At 43.0% G+C, this 23,498-nt stretch overlaps 1 protein-coding gene across 3 annotated transcripts in view; it reads left to right on the plus strand.

Moving 5' to 3' along the window:
* The first annotated feature begins 9,493 nt into the window (after nucleotides 1–9,493).
* Nucleotides 9,494–23,498, plus strand: part of PLCXD2 (phosphatidylinositol specific phospholipase C X domain containing 2) — an 86,280-nt gene continuing 72,275 nt past the window's right edge. For 2 of the 3 annotated variants that reach the window (XM_051640860.1, XM_051640776.1), the window contains exons 1-3: nucleotides 9,494–9,732; nucleotides 20,829–21,289; nucleotides 22,424–22,665. In XM_051640860.1, coding sequence (XP_051496820.1) covers nucleotides 9,573–9,732; nucleotides 20,829–21,289; nucleotides 22,424–22,665 — 863 coding nt within the window. In that variant the 5' untranslated portion in view covers nucleotides 9,494–9,572. Of the gene's footprint in view, nucleotides 9,733–10,226; nucleotides 10,454–20,828; nucleotides 21,290–22,423; nucleotides 22,666–23,498 lie in introns of those variants that run through there. The other variant, XM_051640946.1, reaches the window with a different exon arrangement.

Genomic DNA, 23,498 nt, shown 5'->3' on the forward strand with positions numbered 1-23,498 from the left:
TCTCTGACCTTCCTTTGAGCTTACGTAGATCTATGGAATGGAATATCTTTGGCCAATTTTGCTGTCTGTCTAACTCAGCCTCTCACGGGGGGGTCAGAGATCTCCCCATAGTGTCTGAGCCGGCGGAGTGAAGGTGTAACCTTGAAACCTCAGTAGTTAGAAAAACATTCCACTGTCTTATCAGCCTAGCAGAACACACAGTTGCTAGTTAAAAGAAAGCTTACTGAAGGAAAAAAAAATCAGTGAAAAGAAAAATTGGCTTAATCCTGGCTCAAACCAGGACATTCCACCCCTTATTCCATACCATATATTACATACAGGTTCTATACTTTACCAGTTGTCAAATTAAGGATTCTCTCCCAAAGTCAGATTACCTTGAGGTACATATTGTACTTCACCATCCTCCATCATCACACACCAGGTATGTCCAGGTCCCTGAGCAAAAGCAATACCCCTGACAGGTTTACCTTTGCCTGAAGCAGGATAGACCCAAACACTTTTACCCAGCAGGTTTCTTTCACATACCACAGGGACTCTATCCCCATCTGCAGTATGCAAAATGTCCGACTGGGCAGGACCAGCCCGATTGATGGATCCCCTGGTATTAACTAACCAGGTGGCCTTTGCCAAATTTTTATCCCAGTTTTTGAAAGTTCCACCACCCATTGCCTTTAGGATAGCCTTCAACAGACCATTGTACCTTTCAACTTTCCCTGAGGCCTGTGCATGGTATGGGATATGGTAGATCCATTCAATACCATGCTCTTTAGCCCAGTCAGTGACAAGACTGTTTTTGAAATGAGTCCCATTGTCTGACTCAATTCTCTCTGGAGTACCATGTCTCCACAAAATTTGCTCCTCAAGACCCAAAATAGTATTCCTGGCTGTGGCATGAGGCACAGGATACGTCTCCAACCATCCTGTACTTGTTTCCACCATTGTAAGCACATAGCGCTTACCCTGGCAGCTCTGAGGAAGTGTGATGTAGTCAATTTGCCAGGCCTCTCCAAATCTGTACTTTGACCACCTCCCCTCATACCACAAAGGTTTCAACCGTTTTGCCTGCTTAATTGCAGCACATGTCTCACAGTCATGGATCACCTGTGCAATAGTGTCCATGGTTAAGTCCACCCCTCGGTCACGAGCCCATTTGTATGTTGCATCTCTGCCCTGATGACCTGAAGCATCATGGGCCCACCGAGCCAGAAAAAGCTCACCCTTGTGTTCCCAGTCTAAGTCTACTTGGAGAGACGGGTGGAAGTAAAGGGAATCAGAGAGGATGTCTCCATACTGTCGTGCTTTAAAAGTTACCTCATGTACAGTTGGTCTTTCGTAACCTTCAAAAGATTCCATGAAGGAGAATATATGGGCATGCGCTGCTGGTACAGCCTGAACAAACTTCCGGAACATTTGTATGTCACACTCAACATCATCAGGATCTGTGATTCCATCTTTATTATAGATCACTTCTCGCACAGCAATCTCTCTCAAGTAGGTGATGGCTTTCTCGAGAGTGGGCGTTCTGCTTCGGCGCCATCCGATGTCACCCTTGTGGGGATATCTCTCTCTCACAGCTGAAAGAAGTCGGTCCCACAGGGTAGTAGTTCCTGTCTTACTACCAAGTGCTCTGTCAATACCAGCATCTCTGGCCAGGGATCCCAACTGCTTGGCTTCTCTCTCATCCACATTGTAGGTCTCAGCACCACTATCAAAGCATCGGAGCAGCCAAGGAAGGATTCCCTCACCATCAATGCGGGTGAAGTCCTTTCTCATGAGGGGCAGTTCTTTCATAGAGAAAGGCTGGGCGAGGTCACCGTCGTCATCTGATTGAGGAGGGCCTGCTGTTCTTTTATCTGCTTGAGAGGTACCTGCTCCATCATCTGATTTAGAATCCTTCCCTTCCTCACTGTCAGCCTCTGTTTTTGTCTTTGCCTTGCTCCTAGTCACAGGGTCAACTAGCTTGATATGCAAGGGATTGGACTTTATCTTTGTAGAAGCAGTTGTTTTTGTAGCAGCAGTGGCAGCAGCATTGCCTGTGGGGGAGTTGCAGTGAGTAGAACAGCATCTGGCCCTACGCATCCACAATATATTATAAACATTCAGCAAAAACATCCCCACTGCAACCATGCTATTCACATCAAGAGCTGGGAGATTCAGCTTGAGAGAATATGGAGAGGTAAAATTGAACCAGCTATTGCTGTTACCAACATGGACCGTTCCATTCACTTTAGGAGTTGTACCACTAGGACTTGCAGTGTAACTGTACACATACAGTGCCCCCATAGAGAACAGTATCATCATCCCTAGGATCACTAGGCTGGTAATGATACGGTTGATTATGGCTACAGTTCTGTCAATAAACCACAAAAGAATCACAAGAGCAGCTACAAAGTGCAGAATGCCCTTGGCTACATACCACATGTACAATTGCAGGTTTGGAAAAAGATCCAGTAGATTCATTGCAGTAAGTGTCTGTTCAGTTTTCAATCCGTCAGGAAACTCAGCAGAATTATTGCTCATAGCTATCTGAGGGATTCCTCCCATCAGAGATAGAATTTTGGACACTCCCAATTGATGAAAATGTGTAATCTGGGCTTAAAATCGTGCCCCACGTTGGGTGCCAATTAATTGTTGTCACCGTTTGACTCAGGTCCGACAACAATGCTCTCGATCCCCTCCCCCCCCACCCAGGTAGGGAAGGAGAGAGAGAAAAAGAGAGAGACTTGGCTGGATTGAAAACTAAACTACACAGCTTTAATTAAAACACTAATGAATCATACAAGAAAATATATACAATTATATACAAATATATTCACATATGGGCAAAAGCCTCTCGCCTCCCCCCACTCCCAGCAACTCCCACAGCACTCCCCTGAACTGGGAAGAGTCCCGAGGAATCCCGGAGCTGCTGCTGGAGAAAGCAGAGAGTGATGAGGGTCAGGAGAGCTCGAGCCTAAGGGTCGGCGGTGATGGATGAGCAGAGTCCTCCCCGGACGCCGGCCATGGACGGAAGAGAAGGGAAGAAGAAGAAGGAAGGAAGTCTTCTGTGATCTCTGACCTTCCTTTGAGCTTACGTAGATCTATGGAATGGAATATCTTTGGCCAATTTTGCTGTCTGTCTAACTCAGCCTCCCATGGGGGGGTCAGAGATCTCCCCATAGTGTCTGAGCCGGCGGAGTGAAGGTGTAACCTTGAAACCTCAGTAGTTAGAAAAACATTCCACTGTCTTATCAGCCTAGCAGAACACACAGTTGCTAGTTAAAAGAAAGCTTACTGAAGGAAAAAAAAATCAGTGAAAAGAAAAATTGGCTTAATCCTGGCTCAAACCAGGACAATGCCCCTTCCCTGTCACTGTTCAAGGGCAGGTTGGATGGGGCTTTGAGCAACCTGGTCTAGTGGGAGGTGTCCCTGCCCATGCAGTGGCATTGGAACTAGATGATCTTTAAGGTCCCTTCCAACCCAAAACATTTTAATTCTATAATACCTCAAATTTCTTTTTGACTTCAGCTGCATCTCACCAGGATAAGCGTATAGTTAATCACAATCAAGAATTGTCATTAGGTTCAAAATTTACCCCAGCTTTAAATTAAAGAAAAAAACAAACCTCTCAAACCATTATTTTTTTGCATCAGCTCTGCCAATACGTAGGCTTAAATCATTCAGCTTGGATTTGGGTTCTGTTAACCCTGGAATAACCTGGTCCAGATTAAGTTACCAAATGCTTGAAGATGGCATGGGAGTGTTGGAGAAGAGCTTTTCCCTAAGAGTAAAGTGTTCAAAGCTTGCTGCAGGTGTATAGAAAAGATTTTTTTTAAGAGCCTTGAGTGTTACATTGCTAAATGTAATTCCATGACACAATCAAACTGGTAAAGCAGACCCAGTTCAGAATCTGAGGCCACATATAACACAAATGCAATATTGTGAAATTAGCTGGGTCTGCTGGGTATGGTCTTTAATGTGTGCATTACACAGCTGTAAAAGTAACACACTGGAAAGCTGAGCAGCAAGGTGGTTTTTATGTACAGGTGTTTTTCATCTGCTTCTGAGCAGAGAGAAAATGTTGTGGGGCCAGGAAAAAAAAAAAAAAAAAAAAAAGGATAAAAGCAAGAAAATTTGTTTTTATATATATATTTCCAGTAACTAATATGTCTTGTGAAGTGAGTGGCAGGGCCTGGTGACTTCAGTGGAGTACGTGACTTATCCCAGTGCCCTGCAGTTTGTATTCTTGCTGTTTGCTTGTGGGTAGTGATGGGCCTGGCTAACTGGGGCCAGAGGGAAGGCTGCCAGCCCTGGCCCATGCTGTACGTGGGGCAGGCAGGCATCCTCGGCCTCTTCCTGGTTTCCACCTCCCTGACAGCTGGCAGCAGGAGGGACAGCTGCGAGTTTGGAGGAAGCCCTGCTCCCAGCATACCTGAATGCCGTCCCGCTGAGCCTTATTCCTACTGCATTACCTTTTGCCTCACTCTGAATCATGTGTCCTTTTTAAACAGCATGACAGTGTTTTTTCTTACAAGGCACATTTTGCTCCTGTAAACTAATTAAGCTTGGCTTGTTTATTTAAGAGGCACTCTATAGTTTGCAGGGTGTGCTCCAGTTATTGAAGTGTAGGTGGTAGTGTGGTGGTGCCTGGGAGCAGGCTGTGGGAGAGCAAGGGCTGCCTAGCCATCCCAGAGCTGGACTCATTAATTAGCAGTTGCTGATAATAAGCTTTGCTGCTTAGGATTTTTTGGGGAAACAGCTCATCTTAATACAGACCCACAGAGTTTTCTCTTTTAACTAGATGTTTTCCTCTTTGCAGCTCTCTTGATAGCCTTGTGAAGTGCTGCGGCTTCATTTTAATGTATGCCTTTGTTTTAAAAAGCTGTGTACAGAAATTATACCTGCTAACCAGAACAGGGTATTAGTTACCTTATGTAGCCTTTGCTGGATTTAAAGCTATAACTTATCAGAGAAGGTGAACATTAGAAAGCTCTCTGTACAGTTAAACTCCAGGAGAAGCAGTATGTGATGGAGAAATTTTGGTTTATTTATTGTTGATGTTAGTAGGTAATTCTTCCTGACTCTGCAATTTACTTTGATCAATAAGCCAATGGAAAGCTTCTAAAAAGCTCTTCAGAGGGATAATGATTATTTAATCCTGTCTAAGGAGATTTTATTGGAAACTATATGAAATCATATTATATTTAAAATGCTTCCTTGAGGACAAGACAGAGCTCAGGGAAGTCCCCAGCAAAGATTATTTGATTCTGGGGAACATCAGATTATGTCTTTAAAACTCCACTTCCATCTGTTTTCTAGCATATGATATTTCATCTCTTTTCTTTCAAAGTCTTCTATACCAGGTTGCCCCAGTAAGAATTTTAATCAGTGGGGAAAAAAAAAAAATGTATCTGTTTGCCCTCTGGTTCTTTTCCAAACAGGAGCCCTTCCAAATTAACTCTGGCATCCTACAGAGCTTGAAACACCCTCATGTGGTGTAAACGAAGCATTGAATAGCTCGCTGTTGTCAAACAGACAACTCGCAGATGCCAGGGCTTGGCTTAAAGAAACCAGCGAACAAAGGCGAGAGAGAGAAGCAGGTAATATATTGATCTGAACCAACACTAAGGCTATGAGCAGTAGAGAAAAAAGGGGGCAAGTCAGTAGTACCAAGGGTATATGACATAATAGTCATCTAAATATTTGCAATGGACTTAGGAAGCGCAAAAACTGCTGTAATAGTCACAATGTTTTTCTGACTTGATGTAAAATGGGAAATGAACACAGCTATTTGGTCTACTGCACCTGGAGGAGCACCGTTTTAAATGCAGTGATTTCTGCAGAGCTTTGAGATTGAGTGTGTCTGATGTTTTTAAATGCTAAATAATTCCATTACTGTCAGGGTAAAAATGGTAATGAACAGCTTGGAAGAGTCTGAGTATACTTACATGAAATGCTGAGCAATTAGCTTCTCTCTGTGAGAGTAAATCCTGCAGTTTTCCTCTCATCAGTAGGAAAGTGACCTTTAAAATGTGCGCATGACACAGAAGCTGTTTCGATAACTTATTTGATCTATTGTATGCTGATAAATTACATGTAAGGACTTGGAATTTACATGGCACAGTAGATTTTGGACTGAAATGGAAGATTTTGAAAACATTAAATGAAAGCTTTTTAACAGGAGCAATGCCTCCTGTGGAATAATGGGATGGGTGTTATTGGGGCATTCAACCTGATAAAGAGAAGGAAGCTAAGCTCCCTGTACTTCTTGATGTTACCAACTTGTTCTCAGTTGTTTTAAAGCATTTAGAAAAGTTCCTTGTTCTGGCTTTATATTCTGTATATGGCAGCCTGAGCACCATGTGTTAAAATTGAAATAAAGCACATTTGTGTGTTTGGAATTGGCTAACAACAAAACCCATATGCCTCTTAGTGTTTAAATAGCATCAGCCTGATCCATAAAGCTAATCTTTTCACCATGTATTTGAAAATAGGAGGGTTTGGGGTGTGGGAATGGGATCTGAACTGCTAGATTGCCTGGGCTGCCCATGATATTAGCACGTACTCTGCACTGAGACACAGGGGAATAGCCAAGCTCTTTCAGTAAATCCACATGAGGTCTAAATATGGCTATACAATCAGTGGTGAAAAATGGATAGTAGTTGTAGTTGGGCCTTCCTCACTGCTGAAAGCATTTCATGTGTGAATGCTCGAGCAACATAGAAAAATACAACCTACCGACCTTGATATAGAATTTTTATAAATGTCAATAGTATGATGTTTTCTCTGTTAGCTTAGGCATTAATTTTTGGAGCCACTTAAACACATTCTTGAAGTGGAACATCTGGAAGATCTCAAGTGGTAAGATTTTAGATAATTTGTGGGTTTAGTCTGCAGAAAATAAAATTGTACTATTAATGCATTTTTTTTACCCTTTGGCCATCGCAATTAATGTTCATCATTGCAGTGTTTGGTGCTGGTTGCTGAACGAGATTACAGAGTTTTGTGGAGGTGGAATGAAATTGAGGTTTTGCAGAAGGGAACAGGCAATTTAACGGTCTTCTTTTCTAGAAAAACACAGGAAGGATTTTTGGACCCCAAGAAATTCTGTTAGCAGTTACTGCCAGCAAGTACCTGTGCATCACATCTGACGCTCACAGCTGGTCTCCCACTGCAGTGCTGAACAGTTGCATCTCCTCCTTCACTCATGATTCTGCTTCAGGCTAGTGGTGTCCCACAGTGTCTACATGTCCTTTGCAGCTTGGAGGTCTAGAAACCACGTTGAGCCAGGGTGTACTCATACTGCACGTCATAGCCTGGGGATGCCGAAACTTAGCTGTGAAAATGTGAGGAAGTTGCTGCCCTGTGGTAGCACTGAAGTACCTCAATGTTATAACATGCTCCAGTACAGTATATTAATTATTCTGTGAATAGTATGCAAACTTTAATACACCAAACGAAAAATACCAGTTCTTTAAGGTCCCTTCCAACCCAAACCATTTTATATTATTTTAAAAATGCTTTCTTACAGACAAAACAGAGGACTTCTGAAATATATACCCTTGGTATTTAGTATTCAGCCTTAAATTTATTTTTATTTATTTAATTATTTGACAGTGAAAAATTATCTTTCAGAGCAAAGTTTGGGGTTTTTTATCACCATCGTATGATGGAGTAGACCTCAGTGTTGTTTGTATATCTAGTTGTCTCTATATCCTGTATGAAAAGTATGCAAATAATATGTACATATTTGTAAGAAGCAGTTAGCTTGCTCATGAAACATTATCCTTCAAAGATATATAGTTATGTAAAGGAGGAAAAATATATCTTGGAGGGTCCATTTTGCATATCAGGGAAAATCCAGAAATTGTTTTGGACAGATTGCTTTGCCTGGCAGCTAAGTGCAGTGTAAGGTAGGGTGTGATACTCATCAGGGAAAGGGAATTACAGAAAGAGCATGTGGAAGGGATTCAGCTAATACACTTACTAAGCAGCTGCAAAACCATGGTGTTGGCCCTGTATATTGGGGGTAGCTTCTCTGGTGCTACAGGAGAGTGAATAACAGACTCTCATCTCACAGCCGTACCCTGGTGTCTGTGGGGTAGCCTTGCGTGTGCCCACACACATGCTGAACAGGTGAGCACACCCCAACAGCGTGTCACCACACAGCATGGCAGTGAAAAGCCATGGGTATGTGCAAAGCCTCACAGCTGGTGCCATCAGCAGTGGAGTAAGAGCCAGCTGGCTCAGCCGATTCTGGGTTTCAGGTGACCAGGACTGATGTGGAAAGGACTGAGTTAAGAGTTACAAAGATTCCAAATTGAGCAGGCCTGTGTAGTTGATGGAAGATTATCTGACCTTGGCCACTGCAACTCCTTGGAAAGTAACTAATCTTAACAGAGTACAGAGAACCCCAAGAGAAGAAAGCTGTACATTGGGGTATCAGGGCTGCTGACTCGGAAATCACAGAATCACAGACTTTTAGGGATTGGAAGGGACCTTGAAAGGTCACCTAGTCCAATCCCCCTGCCAGAGCAGGGTCACCCAGAGCACATCACACAGAAACACATCCAGGCGGGTTTTGAATGTCTCCAGCGAAGGAGACTCCACAACCTCTCTGGGCAGCCTGTTCCAGTGCGCTGTCACTCTCACAGTAAAGAAGGTTTTTCTGATGTTTACATGGAATCTCCTATGTTCCAGTTTGCACCCATTGCCCCTTGTCCTATCACTGGACATCACTGAAAAAAGCCTGGCTCCGTCCTCCTGACACTTGCCCTTAACATATTTGTAAACACTGATGAGGTCACCCCTCAGTCTCCTCCAAGCTCAAGAGACCCAGCTCCCTCAGCCTTTCCTCATAAGGGAGATGTTCCACTCCCTTAATCATCTTTGTGGCTCTGCACTGGACTCTTTCCAGCAGTTCCGTGTCCTTCTTGAACTGAGGGGCCCAGAACTGGACACAATACTCCAGATGCGGCCTCACCAATGCAGAACAGAGGGGGAGGAGAACCTCCCTCGACCGACTAACCACACCTTCTAATACACCCCAGGATGCCATTGGCCTTCTTGGCCACAAGGGCACATTGCTGGCTCATGGAAATGCTGCACGATTTTGTAGTAAAGTCAAGAGAAGCGCATATCGTAAGGCAATTAGGTAATTGTAACACTATCATGACCACCCACTTGTGAATAAAGAGCACGCTCACCATAGGTGAGCTCCCTAAATGTTTCCCACATGAGCTTAGATGCGTACGTACAGCTAGGGGTGCTGACGGGATCACCGCGGACCACCCGCCTGCACCCCACGCTCCCCCCCCGGGGCCGGGGCCGGGGCCGGGGCCGGGCAGGGCCCCCCCGCCCCGGGCTGACCGGCCGGGGGGCGGGGCCGGGGGCGGGGCCAGCCGTGGGCAGCCAATGAGCGGCCGCCGAGCCGCCGTGACGCCACCGCGCCGGGCCGGGCCGCACCTGTTACATAAGCAGGGGCCGGGCAGGGAGCCCCGGGCCTGACCCTGGCGGCCCCGGCGGGCCCCGCAGCGCCGCGCTGGCCCGGCCCCGCCGCGCTGCCCCGCCCGGGCCGGCTCCGCCAGCCGGGGATGAGGTCGCCGGCCGGCAGGGAAGGCGGCGGGCGGCGGCGGCGGCACCACCAGCAGCGATGGGCGGCTGCGGGGGCCGCGGCGGAAAGCAACGCGGACTGGATGGGCTCGCTGCCGGCGGCGCTGCGCTCCTACCCGCTCTCCAACCTGGCCATCCCGGGTAGGGCGGCGGGGGGAGTGGGTGGTGGGGGCGCCGGGGCCTGCCGGGGCGGCCCGCTGGGGCCTGGCGCAGTGCGGGGGGGGGGGGGAGTCGCCGCGCGGCGGCGGCGTTCGGAGCCCGCGCTCCCCGGGGGCCGGGGCCGGCCCTGCCGGGTGCGGTGCCCGCGGGCCCGGCCCTGGCGGCCGCGGGTCGGGCGTCTGCTTGAACAGCAGCAGCAGCAGCCGTGTCGTGAGGCGTCAGAGCCTGGCTGGGTGTCGGCCCCTGTGCATAAAGGGCCAACGCGGATCCCCTCCCTCGCGGGAGAGGAAGGAGGGATTAATCTCTGTAAATGCAGCTGTGGGTCTCTGCCTTGTCGGCCTGTTTGTGTTCGTTTGCTTCTTTGAAAAAAAAAAAAAAAAAAAAGGAGTAACTGACCTCTGCAGGTCCTTTTTAAGGTTTCTCGTCTTTAAGCAAGGCTAAAAGCGGGTGGGGAGAAAGTTCTGGTCCCATTGGATCTAACAGCTGGAGGGAGGTTCATCAAAGGGGAGCGTCTTGTATAGCAAAACCTACGGCTTTTCAGCCGAATGAAAGAGTACAGCGTGGTTATGAAATATCCCAATGCGTGATGTTACACTGAAGATGCTAAAGTACTGTAAACACATATGAAAGGTTCTCTTTTTCCAGCAGGACTTAGAATAGCGAACTGCTATCTCCTGCATGGGATTTCTGTCTTAAGAAATGGGTAAGGGTGAGTGTTATCGCCTCGGATTTACAGATGGGTGAACTAACAAATGAGGATGATAACATGACTCCAAAGTTACTTAGGAATGGGCTGAATTTCCACCTGTAAATGGTAAAAAATAATCTAATACTGCTTGTAAATATCAGTAGGGAAAATTTAAGGGGTGGCCGCTATAGTGGTTCTGTCTGCTAGTGCATGTGAGACTGGTCATTAGTGGGTACAGGCTTGGTTTTCATGTTGGTGCCTTTGTCAAAACCCTTGGGGTGTGTGTTGTGTCGGGAACACGCAGAGTCGCTTCCCTAGAAACGTAGTGACTTCCTGCTTTGTGTCAGCAGAGATAACCAAATGGCATTTGAAGCATGTAGAGGAGGCTCTACACACCTTCGGTAGGGTAGCACACACTCACTGCTGCACTTCCTGAATTAGAACAGGTAAAATGCCTTGTTTTGATAAAAAGTAACATTTCCTCCTTCCCCTCCACCCCCTCTTTTACCCCGCTCACTCTGACAGTAGCAGTAGCAAGATCATTTTGTGTTCATTTGAATGGGGGGGGGAGTGTGACAGGAAGGAAGTTCTGTGTTCATATAAAATTCAAGCAGCTGCACGTTTTGAAACTTCATTCTCTATTGCAGTGAACAGTATTAAATCAATTTGTTGCTGTAGAGGTTTAAGGGGTGTAAAACTTTGTGGGGGGCTTATGTGTGTTAATTGCATTGTCACTGTTAATCACTTATAAAATTGATTGTGTGATGTTTGTAGCAGAGGAGCCAAGATGATGAGTAGTTGTTTCATTAATGCCACACTGCTATAAAAATGAGTAGTGTTTTGGTTTTTTTTTAAGAAAGCTTGCAATGTGTCCAAGTCACTTATTTACCCACCCTTTTCCTGCATATACCTCATGCAACCTGTGAGTAGGGAAAAGGCATTTTTAGGTAGACATTTAGGGATTTTATTATTTTTTTTTTTTACTTCAGTCCAATAATTTTCTTACTGAAGTGGACTTCTGGGGGATGTTTTGGGGGCCAAGGTGATGTTGCTAGCACTGTGCAAGGAAAGGATGGTACAAAACAGGTTGCAGTTGAAGCCTCAGTTTACAGTTGCTCAATATCAGTGCAGGCCAATGCTGCCTTAAAGAGAGATGAAAGGTAGGCTTCAGGTCAAATGATAAGTGTTTTTGTCTTTGCTTAGTGTGCATATGACAGGTGTAGCCTGCTTTTGTCCATCTTTGGATGGACACTGCCCCCGTGCTCCCTCCCTCACTCTTTGTGCACAGGAGCAGAGACACAACTCTAAAGATGATGGAGCAGTTGAGACACATTGAAACTCTTGTTTACTTTGGTTTTTTACCTTGTTGCGCTTTTGCAAAATGCAGCATTTGAAGGTTAAAAGAGTGTATTTTTAAAAAAAAAATAGGCAAAATGTTGGAATAATGGGACTGTTGAAAGTGAAATAATTAATAGTGTACACAGAAAATAAATGGGTTTAGATTTAGTTAATCATTTGTATTGTATGGGGGAAATGTCTTGGTAAGCATCTTGTATGAAACTAGGAATGGTCTGTATAGATGTCTGCTTCTACATCTGTTGCACACACTTTTGTCTTTAGAACTGCTTGGTTGAACTGGCTTTAAAAAAGATACCTGTGATGTGTGGGGGTGCTTTTTAACCTATACTTGTCTTATGATTCCCTGAGCTATTAAGTGTGGTGTGAAATGTGCTACCTGAGGGCAGAGAAAGTAATTATTTGCTCCATCTTTAGAGCTGACTGATAACAAATAATCTTAAGTTTAAGATGGGTATTTCATAAGGTATACCAGCTTGGTCTTTAAAAAATTTGGCATCGTCCTCCAAGGCTTGGGTGCAATCAGTTCTAGAGTTCAGACTTTTCTGCTCTTTCTGTTGGAAAAGCTCTAGACTAAATTCTAAACCAGCATAGTCTGGTCCAAGGGAAAGTGATGAGATTTCCTGTGTGATGTGATGACAGAAGGAATCTTTTGCAATGAGAAATTACCAAATATCAAGTAGCTAAAATGTCATCAACTTACATGCATGCAATATACTCAACAAATTGACTTTAAACTAGTAGTGGCTTTGTGTGAGACTCCAGAGGGTTTTCTCTTAATTATACTCCAGACTAATCCTCTTTTAATGTGAGTTTAAAAATGAGCTTTTAAACATATTGGTTGTGAATGTGACCCTTGGTAGGGTACTGTGTAATATATTACTGCATGTGTTTAATCTCAAGCTGTTTTACTGCTGACAGTTTTACAAAGTTTTGTACAACTGACATTTTCTACTTTCGTTGGTCATCTCTTAATCTGCATCTGTTGGTTTTCTTTTTGCTCCCTGGGAAATGGAGTGAGAAAAAGCTGCAGTGGTGTCACTGTTCTGCTTTTGAAAAATGAAGTTGCTGGAGAAGAGTGACCTTATTCTTGTACTTGCATGCTGATAATTCATAGAACTGGCATGTCCAGTTTGTACTGCTTAATTTTGACTACTTGCCTTTCTAAGTAACTTTTGCAGTATCACAATTAACTAGGTGCTGGACTTGAAAAAGTTGCTCTGTTTCTGTAGATGCAGCACCACTTTTCAATTTCATTGACCTTTTACGTGAATACTTGTGTTGGGACAGCTGAAGTGCTTTTCCTGTCTTAAGATCTAATTTCTGAGACATTGTAAGCTTGTACCTGTTGTCTTGAGACAGCAAAGCGGTCTAGCAGATGTTAACTGCCAACTATCATTGTTTGCTTTTAGAGTGTTTTATTAGCCCAGCCTCCAAGGTGCTACAAGATGAATGTGATGAGGAGAATAGGTAGTTCTGTTTTCCTCTGGGTCTTGGTAGTAATGTATTTACTGAATCCTGTCTGGGTTATTCCACCTTTGAATAACAGCCATGATATAACAGGAAGACATACTTCCTATTTCTGATAAAATTACATTTCTGGATTGGTCACTCCTCTTGGCCAGGATCATTAGCTATGAGTTTTTCCTCAGTGCTGATTTTCTTTCCTTACCTTCTAGAGGAAATATACCAGTGGATGCTTAATTAAGTAATCAATCATATATGGGAGGGTAAGTGAGCACCTTCTTGCAGGAGCATCCAGGTTACTTAGGGGTGCCAGTTCATAACACAAGTAGGCCAGAGAAATGCTTCTTTTGTCCTCCTCCATTCTCTCCATCTGCCATCACCTTAAGAGAAGGATCAGAACTCCCACTTCCCTCCATTGGTGCTTGTTTGGTTCTACAAGCATAAATGAGCACATTTGGCAAGCTAACCTGATGCAAAGCTTTTTATCTAGGTTGATGATGATGGTTTGGGGGGATTTTCTTGGAGAAGAAGTTCCTGCCAGACAAGCTTCCCTTAACAGCTGTTCATGTGCATGGACAACCCCCATGCTGGGTGCTGAAGCATGCAGCTGTCACTGATGGAGCATCATGGTTAACCTGGTGGGTCACAGTCCTGCAGATGTAGGCATGAAAGAAGAGGTAGGATGATTCTGTTTAGAAGGCATAAGGGATTATATTTTCTTTTACATACCTTTAGTGAACCTGCTGTTGAGGGAAGAATTAAGCTTAGTTGGGAACCACCCTGAAAGAGTCAGTGGGGGAAATCAGGTTAATTCACAGGGAGAGGAAGTTTTCCTAAGAGGATTTGGTCTGTGCTGGGTTTTGTCCTCCCTAATGAGAATGCATTAAGAATACCTAAAGGATTCTTTTAGGAATCTACTAGAATATAAATGTTTCAATAGTTTTAGATAACGAATTATCAGTAGGATGTTTGTTATTCTTGCCTCTTCTCCTTTGGTTGGGCATGTTAATATGAACCATTTGATTCACTTTTCATTAGTGAAGAGCTTTTAAGATGTTAATCTTTTGATCAGAAAATCTGGATTGTTAATGACCTGCATCCTGAGGTCTTCTGGGCCTTGAGACACACTTTTCCTTATCCTGGTTTTCTCTCGGTTCTGGCATACACAGAACATATGGTTTAGAAGAACATTTGTGGGACAGCTTTAACTGTCTGACCACACTTGCATCCTGTGTTTTTGCAACTTGACTACTGTGCTTCTAGGTGTCTTGGCTGTATAATGCTTGCTATACTATGTCATGTGCTGTGTGTTGTAATTATATGTGGGGAATGTACTTTGTGTAGTGAGTAAAGCTTGCTCTAAATCATCTGGCATCCCTGCATTTTGGGTGATTGTTTACCCATAAATGACCCTGGAATGCTTTCAGGGGGGTGCAGTATGTTGACCTTGTTTAGTAAAAATGTTTAATGTAATACAAGAGGTTTTCTTGCATTTTTTTTTGTTCCATTAATGTGAAGATCAAGCCAAATCATTCTGACCTAGTTAAGCTTACTAACAGTGTACTCTCCTGCCCTTTTGCTTTCATTTACTGTTTCTTGGTTAGCCAGATTTTTGCAAAAAGTCTCCAACTCCTGCTTCTGACTAGTCCACAGCCTTGCAACCAGGGAAGCTGGCAATATGCTAGTAAAAATGTTTGTATCTGAAAAAAAACCCCAGCAGTTCTAGTCTTGTTTTCAAGTAAATGGCAGTGTACAGGTATGTTTTGTGTTGGAAGATTTCTCTACATTTTGCATGCCATGTAGTTGTAGTTTTTACGTCCCTTGAGGGTAAATTTTCAAGCTTGCAAAAGGACACTGATTGGTGGGATGATGCTCATTCCTATCCCTGTGTTGCAGTGGTGTATGCAGAAAGTACTGATGTGGAAATGAAACATAATACAAAGCGGTGCAGCTAGTAATTGTTGAAATTCAAGGCTTAATAACATTGTATTGATGAGTGTCATTTGAAGTTAATTCAAGTATCCATGACTAAGTAGCATGACAAATAGACAAAATGGAAAGTTAGACTTTGCTGCAGATGTGATGATAAAAGGCTGCTTTTTAACAATTGGCACAAAGGCTTCAACAAAAAAAGTATTACTGCACAGTGAAATACAATCCAACATAAAAATTGAATTGAGAAGCGATCTATTTAACATACATGCAACTTGATAAATTAGTGTAAGGAGAATAAAGAGAGATTTAAAGGTACAAATAAGAAGTAATCCACAGTTCAGCCTACTGCGATAAAATTAAGAGGGCTATCCATCATTTTAAAAATCTGGTGTCTGTTACTATTCTAACCATATCACAGCCTTTGATAGTTAAGTATCTGGACATTTAAGATATGACTGCTTTCCTTGAAGCTTTCAGTCTGTCACTTGAAAGAAATGAAACCAAAGTAGAGCAGCCATTATCTCTTACTCTTTAGGATCTGCCAGCTGATTAGCAGTCCTCTTTTTTTCTTTGAATATGCAGACACTTTTGTCCTTGAATTTAATGTTTGCTGCTTCATGCTGTGTATCATCAGCCTGTTGCAAGCAATTGGCAAATCATCATCTCTTTGTTCTTTCCTGTAATTAACTTGGGTTTTGGAAGGGCTGAGCACCAGACTGATGCTGTGTCACTGAGGCAGCTCAGTCAAGTTTATGATGTGAACGCTGATCCGTTTTCCTGTAGTCACTCAAGAAATGTACTGCGTGTGCAAGAACATGCCCTTGAGGCAGTTCAGACTGGCATTCTGAGCTCTGTTCACCTAAAGGACAGCAAAGACAAAGTTGCTTGGCTTTTCTGTCTTCTGATTTCTCATTCTGTAAGGTGGAGGTTATGATAGATGGAGGTTCATTAGTTGTTTTGTTCACAATCAGCACAATTAGCAATCAGGTTTAAGGAATGGGTTTATTGAATAATCTAGGGCATTACTTGTATTTAAGATGTTAGGTATCATCTGAAATGTCTTGCTGGCAAGACTTGTTCAGCATTTTTTTGTTTCCTGAGAAAAATGGTCAGGGGGAGATGCATGCCATTTGGGTCATGGAGAATACAGACCACAGATAATTATTTACATGTGGAAGAGAGTGTTCTATGTATATTGCTTTGAGAGTTTTGTGTTGCTTGCTCTGTTCAGGAACTGCAAGCCCCCGTTGTGTTAGACAGGAATTGAGAATGTGGTTAGCAGCTCTTACTCGTTTCCTCCATGCTTCTGGTGTAAGCTCTGACCTTTGCCTTTTAAATTGTAGAGTTGGGTTGGTTTAAGTTATGCTTTTTCAAGAAGAAATCATACTCTATCACCAACCAGCCATGCTTCTGCCTTAGCTACAGAATGTCTGGGCCTTTCATCGAGTTGGAGTAGCGTGAAGAACAGCAGGCTTTATTTGACATCATGATACAATCAGCTTAGCATGTAGCTTAACATCACAGCTAAGCTATATTAAAAGCCAGTAGCTGAGCTGGTAACACTGTGATCTTAAATTTAAGAAGGGTCTGGTGGCGGACTTGAATCCTCACCTAAGTCTTATCCCTTACCCCAACAAGTTTCCAGTGTTGTTGCTGCAGTTTGCTTTTTTGTCTTACCAAAGTAAAAATGTTCTTGGTCCAGGTTTAGCCTAGATACTTCTCACAGTTGGTGTTTGACTTTCTGTAAATGACCACTGAATATCTAACTGAACTTATGCTTTGTTTCCAGCCTCAGTATTGATGATGCTCTCCTGTCCTTCTGAGGTGGTTTTCCACCACCTATGAAAAGGAGAGCTTTTTTTTTTGGTGCTCCAGTTCATGTTCTCCTTGGTTGTAACTAGGTATGCATGTTGACTTCATAGTAACTGAGAAGTTAAATTTGCCAGGCTTTTAAGCAGAGTCACAGTGCAGAAGTTACAGATCTTCTTTACCTATAGAAGCACGTTGCATATCGTTTAGTTTTTCAAATAGCAGCTGCCCTGTTAATGAGTGCAGTACTTAAAGTATGTGTTGGAAAAGTTGCAATGTACTTGTGGGTTATTTTGTTTATTGTTGTTTTCTAGAGCTATAAGTAGAATTTGGTTTGTGATAGTGCAAGGAGAAATTTGCTCATTCTGTCCTTAAATGTGCCTTGTATATAGCAATCTGCCAAGGAAAGGCTTTTGTAGCTTTAGAGTATGTGATCAGACTTAGGAAAACAAGATGTTTCTTGGTCTGGATTTGCTTAGACGACTGAGTTGACAACATTATGTTTGTTGCCAGATAAAATTGTCATTCCTTCTTAGTAAAATTTATCAGTGGTGTTATCTGAGGGACCATAATGGTGCAAGTGACTTCTGTAGACAGGTATATAGAGGTTGTTGCACAGTCATACTTAAAATGTTTCTTATGGCTGTTATACTAGCATCTGAAACTGCTTTCTACAGGGACCTAAATAAAGGAATAAATTAAAAGGTATAAAATTGAGAACTTAAAAAAACCCAGCAAACCAATACTCACAGAAAGAAAAACCTCCATGACTCCTTTGTTCCAAGTGACTCACGCAGAGGGACAAGAAGCCCCTTGCAGTTGAATTCTACTTCCCAAATATTGTAGAAGCTTGAAAGGCTCATTCTGCTGTAGGGGGGGATGTGTAAAAACTTAAGTTGCAGTTTGCAGTATGAGCCAGGCCTTACATGGCTTTTTCTGAAATGTCTTCTCTAGATGTTTGATCCTATATTTTGCTTGGTTTTACACATTTGGAGGAAGGAAAAAAATTAGGAGTCACTCCAAAACTGATACTTTTTAATGTAGATTGCTGTAACAGGTACTAAACAGCTTCTTAATCTGACATCTTTTAAAAACGGGGTTTTTGTTGTCACTTCTTTCTAGAAGACTGAAAGGAAAGCCACATAAGAGGTACACTTTTTTAGAAAGGCTGAAGGAATCATAAAGAGTTGATCAGAAGTATCACAGACTTATAGAATGGCTTGGTTTGGAAGAGGCCTTAAAGATAATCTAGTTCCAACTGCCCTGCATGGGCAGGGACACCTCCCACTAGACCAGGTTGCTCAAAGCCTTATCCATCCTGGCCTTGAACACTTCCAAGGAGAAGGCAGCTACAACTTTTCTGGGCAGCCTGTTCTGGTGTCTCAGCTCCCTCACACTAAACAATTTCTTCCTAATGTCTAACCTAAATCTCCCTTCTTCCAGTTTTAATCTATTACTCCTTGTCCTATCACTTCCTGCCCTTGTAAAAAGACCCTCCCCAGCTCTCATGTAGGCCCCCTTCAGGTACTGGAAGGCTGCTATGAGGTCTCCCCAGAGCTTCTCTTCTGCAGACCTCAAGTGTTTCAGCGTGTCTTCACAGGAGATGTGCTCTGGCCCTCTCCTGGACTTGCTCAGACAACTCCATATCATTCCTGTGATGGGGGCTCCAGAACTGGACACAGTACTCCAGGTGGGGTCTTACAAGAGAAGAGTAGAAAGGGACAATCGCCTCACTTGACCTGCTGGACATGCTTCTTTTGATGCAGCCCAGGATACAAGCTCACATTGCTGGCTCATGTTGAGCTTCTTATCAACCACCACCCCCAAGTTCTCCTCAGGGCTGTTCAAGCCATTCTCCATCCAGACTGGATTTGTGCTTGGGATTGTCCTGACCTATATATACTAGGCTTTATTGAATTTCGTAAGGTTGGCAAGTGCCCACCTCTCAAGCCTGTGAAGGTCCCTCTGGGTGGCCTCCCTTCCCTCCAACAGGACTACTGCACCACACAGCTTCATATTGTCACCAAAAATTAGTTTTAGTCTTCATTTGTAAGACCTGAAAATTAACCTTCACAGTTCCTTTTCATTATTTAAGGAACTAGTTGAAATTCATGGAGAGGGCATTTAAGGTTGTTGAGATCTGATGTTTGGTTTGCGGACAGTCTGTTCTTCCATCTGGATTAAAAATACCTGACAAGATAATCCAATTGAGATCATAATCTTGTTTATAGCTCTGACCTTGCATCAGAGGAAATGCATCAGTCTTTAAGTGAGCACTGATACACAAATAAAAGGTTTGGATAGAGGAGGCTGTGGATGCTTTGAATGTTGTCTGAAGATTGGAAATGACAGATTTTTTTTTTAGTTGCAGACTGAGGTAGAGGAGGAAATACTAGAAAAATATAGTCTCAGAAGCAGGGGCAAGAACCCTGGGACATGCAGGATGGGAAAATGCAGGTGTTGATAGCGTGGTACATGGTCGCTGTACTCCTTGAACAGCTGGAAAAGGAGCTACCTGTGGTGACTGAGGATGAAGGTGCTTTCCCTGTACTTAAGCAGAGTGGGTGTGTAGGCAGCAGGTGGGGTTTGGCTCAGTGGGGAACCTCATCTACTGTCCTGAAGAAAAAAGGGAAGCAGTGTTGTTAGAGCTCCTGTAGTGTTTTTGCTGGCTGGGACTTCACAAGGAAGTCATGCCTGGACTTATTGCAGCTTCTTGGTCAGAATGATGGTGCATGTTGTAAATGATGAGAAATCCCTGGTAAACCTCAGGCTGTGGTAGCTTAGTTTCTGCCTTTCTTTGCTTTATGCTGCTGTGGTACAGTGTAAATTGAGGTATGCTGCACGATTACTTTTTGTTCTGTTATTTACTTTGCTAAGCTAGAAATATTTCATTAACTCTGAAGCTGTTATTTTGAAGGAGTTTTATTTCCTAGTTTTGTTTCCATTTTCTACTGAATTTTCAGTTGGAGGTTTTTTTTCTAGTAAGCACAAATTTTATACTGGAGATGTGGTGTTTCAGTGAAGGTGCATGTTTAACAGGAGCTTTGCCAGACATGCATTCTTTTGGCAGGGACTGGCAATTTTGATTGTAGTTTATCTCTTTTGGTGACTTTTATATCTGCTGTATCTGTGGTCACTTAAAGGCACTGTCAGGTAAGACACATTGATGAACTTATTTAACACGAGCTTGGCATCTAACCACGCAGTAACTGCTGGTGTACTCAGTTTGTCAGTGTCCAAGTTCAGCCACTTTTTTCCCCACTGTTCAAACTACTAATAATTTGTTTACCATCTTGAGGCTGAAGTGAGATGTGTTGGGAAGGCTGGTACATGTACAGATCCATCGTGTGAATAAAAATATATCTGTTCCATGAACTTTGGTGTATTTTGTCACAATTGGATTTACTAGGTAGAATGAAAATAAAGCCTCAGATTCTTTCAGTGAAGCTGGAGCCTCATCTCAAATCAGTATAGCAACAGTCTCTGGGAAAGCTTTGAAGGCAGATTGATACTTTGTAAGTAAAGGAAGGTTAGAAGGAAGTTTCTTTTTACAACTGATATTTGTTTTACAGTAATGGTTTTCAGAGTATATTAAAATTGGTGGCTCACAAAAAAATACAGTTCAAACCAAGAGTCTTAAGCATAGCTCTTGTTGTACAGTTAGGGAAAATTCAAGTGTTAAGGACAGTATGAAAGACTCACACTTGGGCATAACTCTTCTGTGACCCTGCCATGCACACAGGACTTTTACAGTTTACAAGGTACATGGGTGTGTATTTGGGGGGAGCCAGTCTTTTAAAATATTCTTGGCTTTTGTTTCTAGGGTCACATGATTCTTTCAGCTACTGGGTTGATGAGAAATCTCCTGTGGGACCAGATCAAGCCACAGCCATCAAACGCTTGGCCAGAATTTCTTTGGTTAAAAAGATCATGAAGAAATGGTCAGTGACTCAAAACCTGACTTTCAAAGAGCAACTGGAAAGCGGGATCCGCTACTTTGATCTTCGTGTATCTTCCAAACCTGGGGATATAGGACAAGAGATTTACTTCATACACGGCTTGTTTGGTATCACAGTATGGGATGGTCTGAAGGAGATCAACACCTTTCTTGAACAGCACCCCAAGGAAGTAGTCTTCTTGGATTTCAATCACTTCTATGCCATGGATGACAGCCATCACTGCTTCTTGATCAACAGGATCCGCTCAGCATTTGGATCCAAGCTTTGTTCTGTTGAATGTGTGGAACATGTGACATTAGAGTACATGTGGGAGAAGAAATACCAGGTAGGGAAAGGATGTATAATGCTTTTGAAACCCAAAATGTTAACATTTAAGTAGAGAAGCTGGGTGTGGTTGCTACTCAGAGGTATTGGACCAAAGATGTTGGTGACTGTCAATATAAAGTTTGCTGCGGGCTCTGTGTAGCATGCATGTTTCCCTCCACTTATGTGCAGCTGTGTAGCCCTTCCATCTGTGGTGTTACTAGACTGTCCTGCCCCCAAGCATTTTTGTTAAATAAATGGTTGTCTTTTTTGGAAGAGCACATTGTGCTGATTTGTGTTGATGAGGATTGGATAGACTGGCCAGTGTGAAGCATATAAGCTTTAACGTGACTAAGACATTGTACAGAATTTCTTAGCTCCCTTGCAACCACCTAAATCTGTAGTGCCAAGATTAAATGCCTCTACTCTGTGGTAAGTGCTCCCATGCAGGCCTGCAAGTGGAGAAGAGTTTCAGCAATGGCACATCATTCTTAAACTGTAAAATATGAAGCTTTGAGGGATTCCTCTGAACTGATGCTGCCAGTGCGAGGGTCCAAAATACATAATTTGTGAGTCTGGGTGTTAATAAAGTCTTGCATCTTTGTGCTGTCCTCTTATCCAATTTACAAGGCATAAAATACTGACTTGATTTAGAGAAGATTTTGCTGACAGTAAGACTGATTTTGGTATCTCATGCAGTAAGTGCGAGTAGAATGTTGTTATGCCAGTCAGCCAGGTAGCTGACTTAAGCCACTTAGTAGCAGTTATGCAGAAGATGGCAAGACTGTTTAAAATCTTGTTTCAAGTACAGGTGTAATATCCTTTGACAGAGCTTTGAAATGCTTTTTAAATGAATCCTTTAAATATAATTTCATTATACTCCTGGCAACTTTTTCATTTTAAACTGATGACCCCTAAGGGTCATCTGAAGGAATCCTGTCCTTGTAGCTAACCAAAATTAAACCAGTCTTTTTTGGCAATAGTGCAACAAGTTGACAGTCATGACTTGGGAGCAGCTTCTTTTTGCTTGGTTGTCTTTTCAGTCTTGTGCTAGCTGCAGCAGTACTGTGTAAGCATAAACTAATGCAACATCCTGTTTAAAAATAAATAACATACTTGTGAATTTCTGTTTTTTTTCTCCTTGCTCTTCTATTAGGTTCTCATATTCTACCACTACCCTTTGTATCAGGACTACCCCTTCCTGTGGCCAGGGAATAAAATGCCAGCACCATGGGCTAATACAACCAATGTGCACAAACTGCTACAGTTCCTGGAGACGACTCTTGAGGAACGAAGTCGTTATGGGACTTTTCATGTTTCTCAAGCAATTCTCACACCTCGAGTGAGAACTATTGCACGGAATCTAGTTCGTGGCCTGAAGAACACCCTTGTCCACAGGTAAGGTCTTGTTCTGGTTTCTCAGTTCCTTACTGTGTTTCATGTTGAAAGAGGCAATTAGTAAGGAAGACACTATGAGCTGTTTGCTTTACAGTAAGACTTAATGAAAGCATGCAGTTTTCCTTTATTACTATTGCTTGTGAGATGTATTTGCAGTCATTAGAAAGAGAATTACTAAAAGTAAAAGTAACAAGGTATACATGTAATAATTGTTTCCTGGTAACTGGAGCTATTTTTGAATTGGATGCGACTTCCTAAAACATGGGCTGGTCCTGTTGTGTCAGACCCTTAATTCATTCCAGATTGGCTAAACTTGAATTTGGGGGAGGGAGAAAAGTGTGTACCACAGGAAAACTGCCTATTTGTGTGCTCAGTTTTGCATGTGTATGCATCTGTCTTGGTTATTTTGGTAATGGCCAAAGATGTGGAACCTCGAGTAGTATTTTATACCACTTATACCACTGACTGTTGTACAATTAATTTGTCCATAAGCAAGATCTCTAGTAGAGGGCTTTGCTTTGAGTAGCGTTGAGTGCCAGTGGTTTTTAATAGTGTTAACAACAGCATGAGCAGGACAGGTTCCACGTGACATCATAGAATGGTCCCCTGCTGTGGGAAGGGACCTTAAAGATCATCATGGCATTTATCACATTGTAGCCTGTTTGCTAAAAACTGGCAGAAATGTAACAGTCCTGGTGGGATGTGATCTTCTGGCTCACTGTTTAATATTGCCTGTTTTGATGTCACTAACAGTTCATACTGCATTAAGTCATTATTACACTTGTATAGGTGGTCTCAACTGGTCTAATTTGATCAACAGCTGAGCTTAAGCA

This window comes from Apus apus, chromosome 1 (assembly GCF_020740795.1).
Source record: "Apus apus isolate bApuApu2 chromosome 1, bApuApu2.pri.cur, whole genome shotgun sequence".
Taxonomy (NCBI): Eukaryota; Metazoa; Chordata; class Aves; order Apodiformes; family Apodidae; genus Apus; species Apus apus.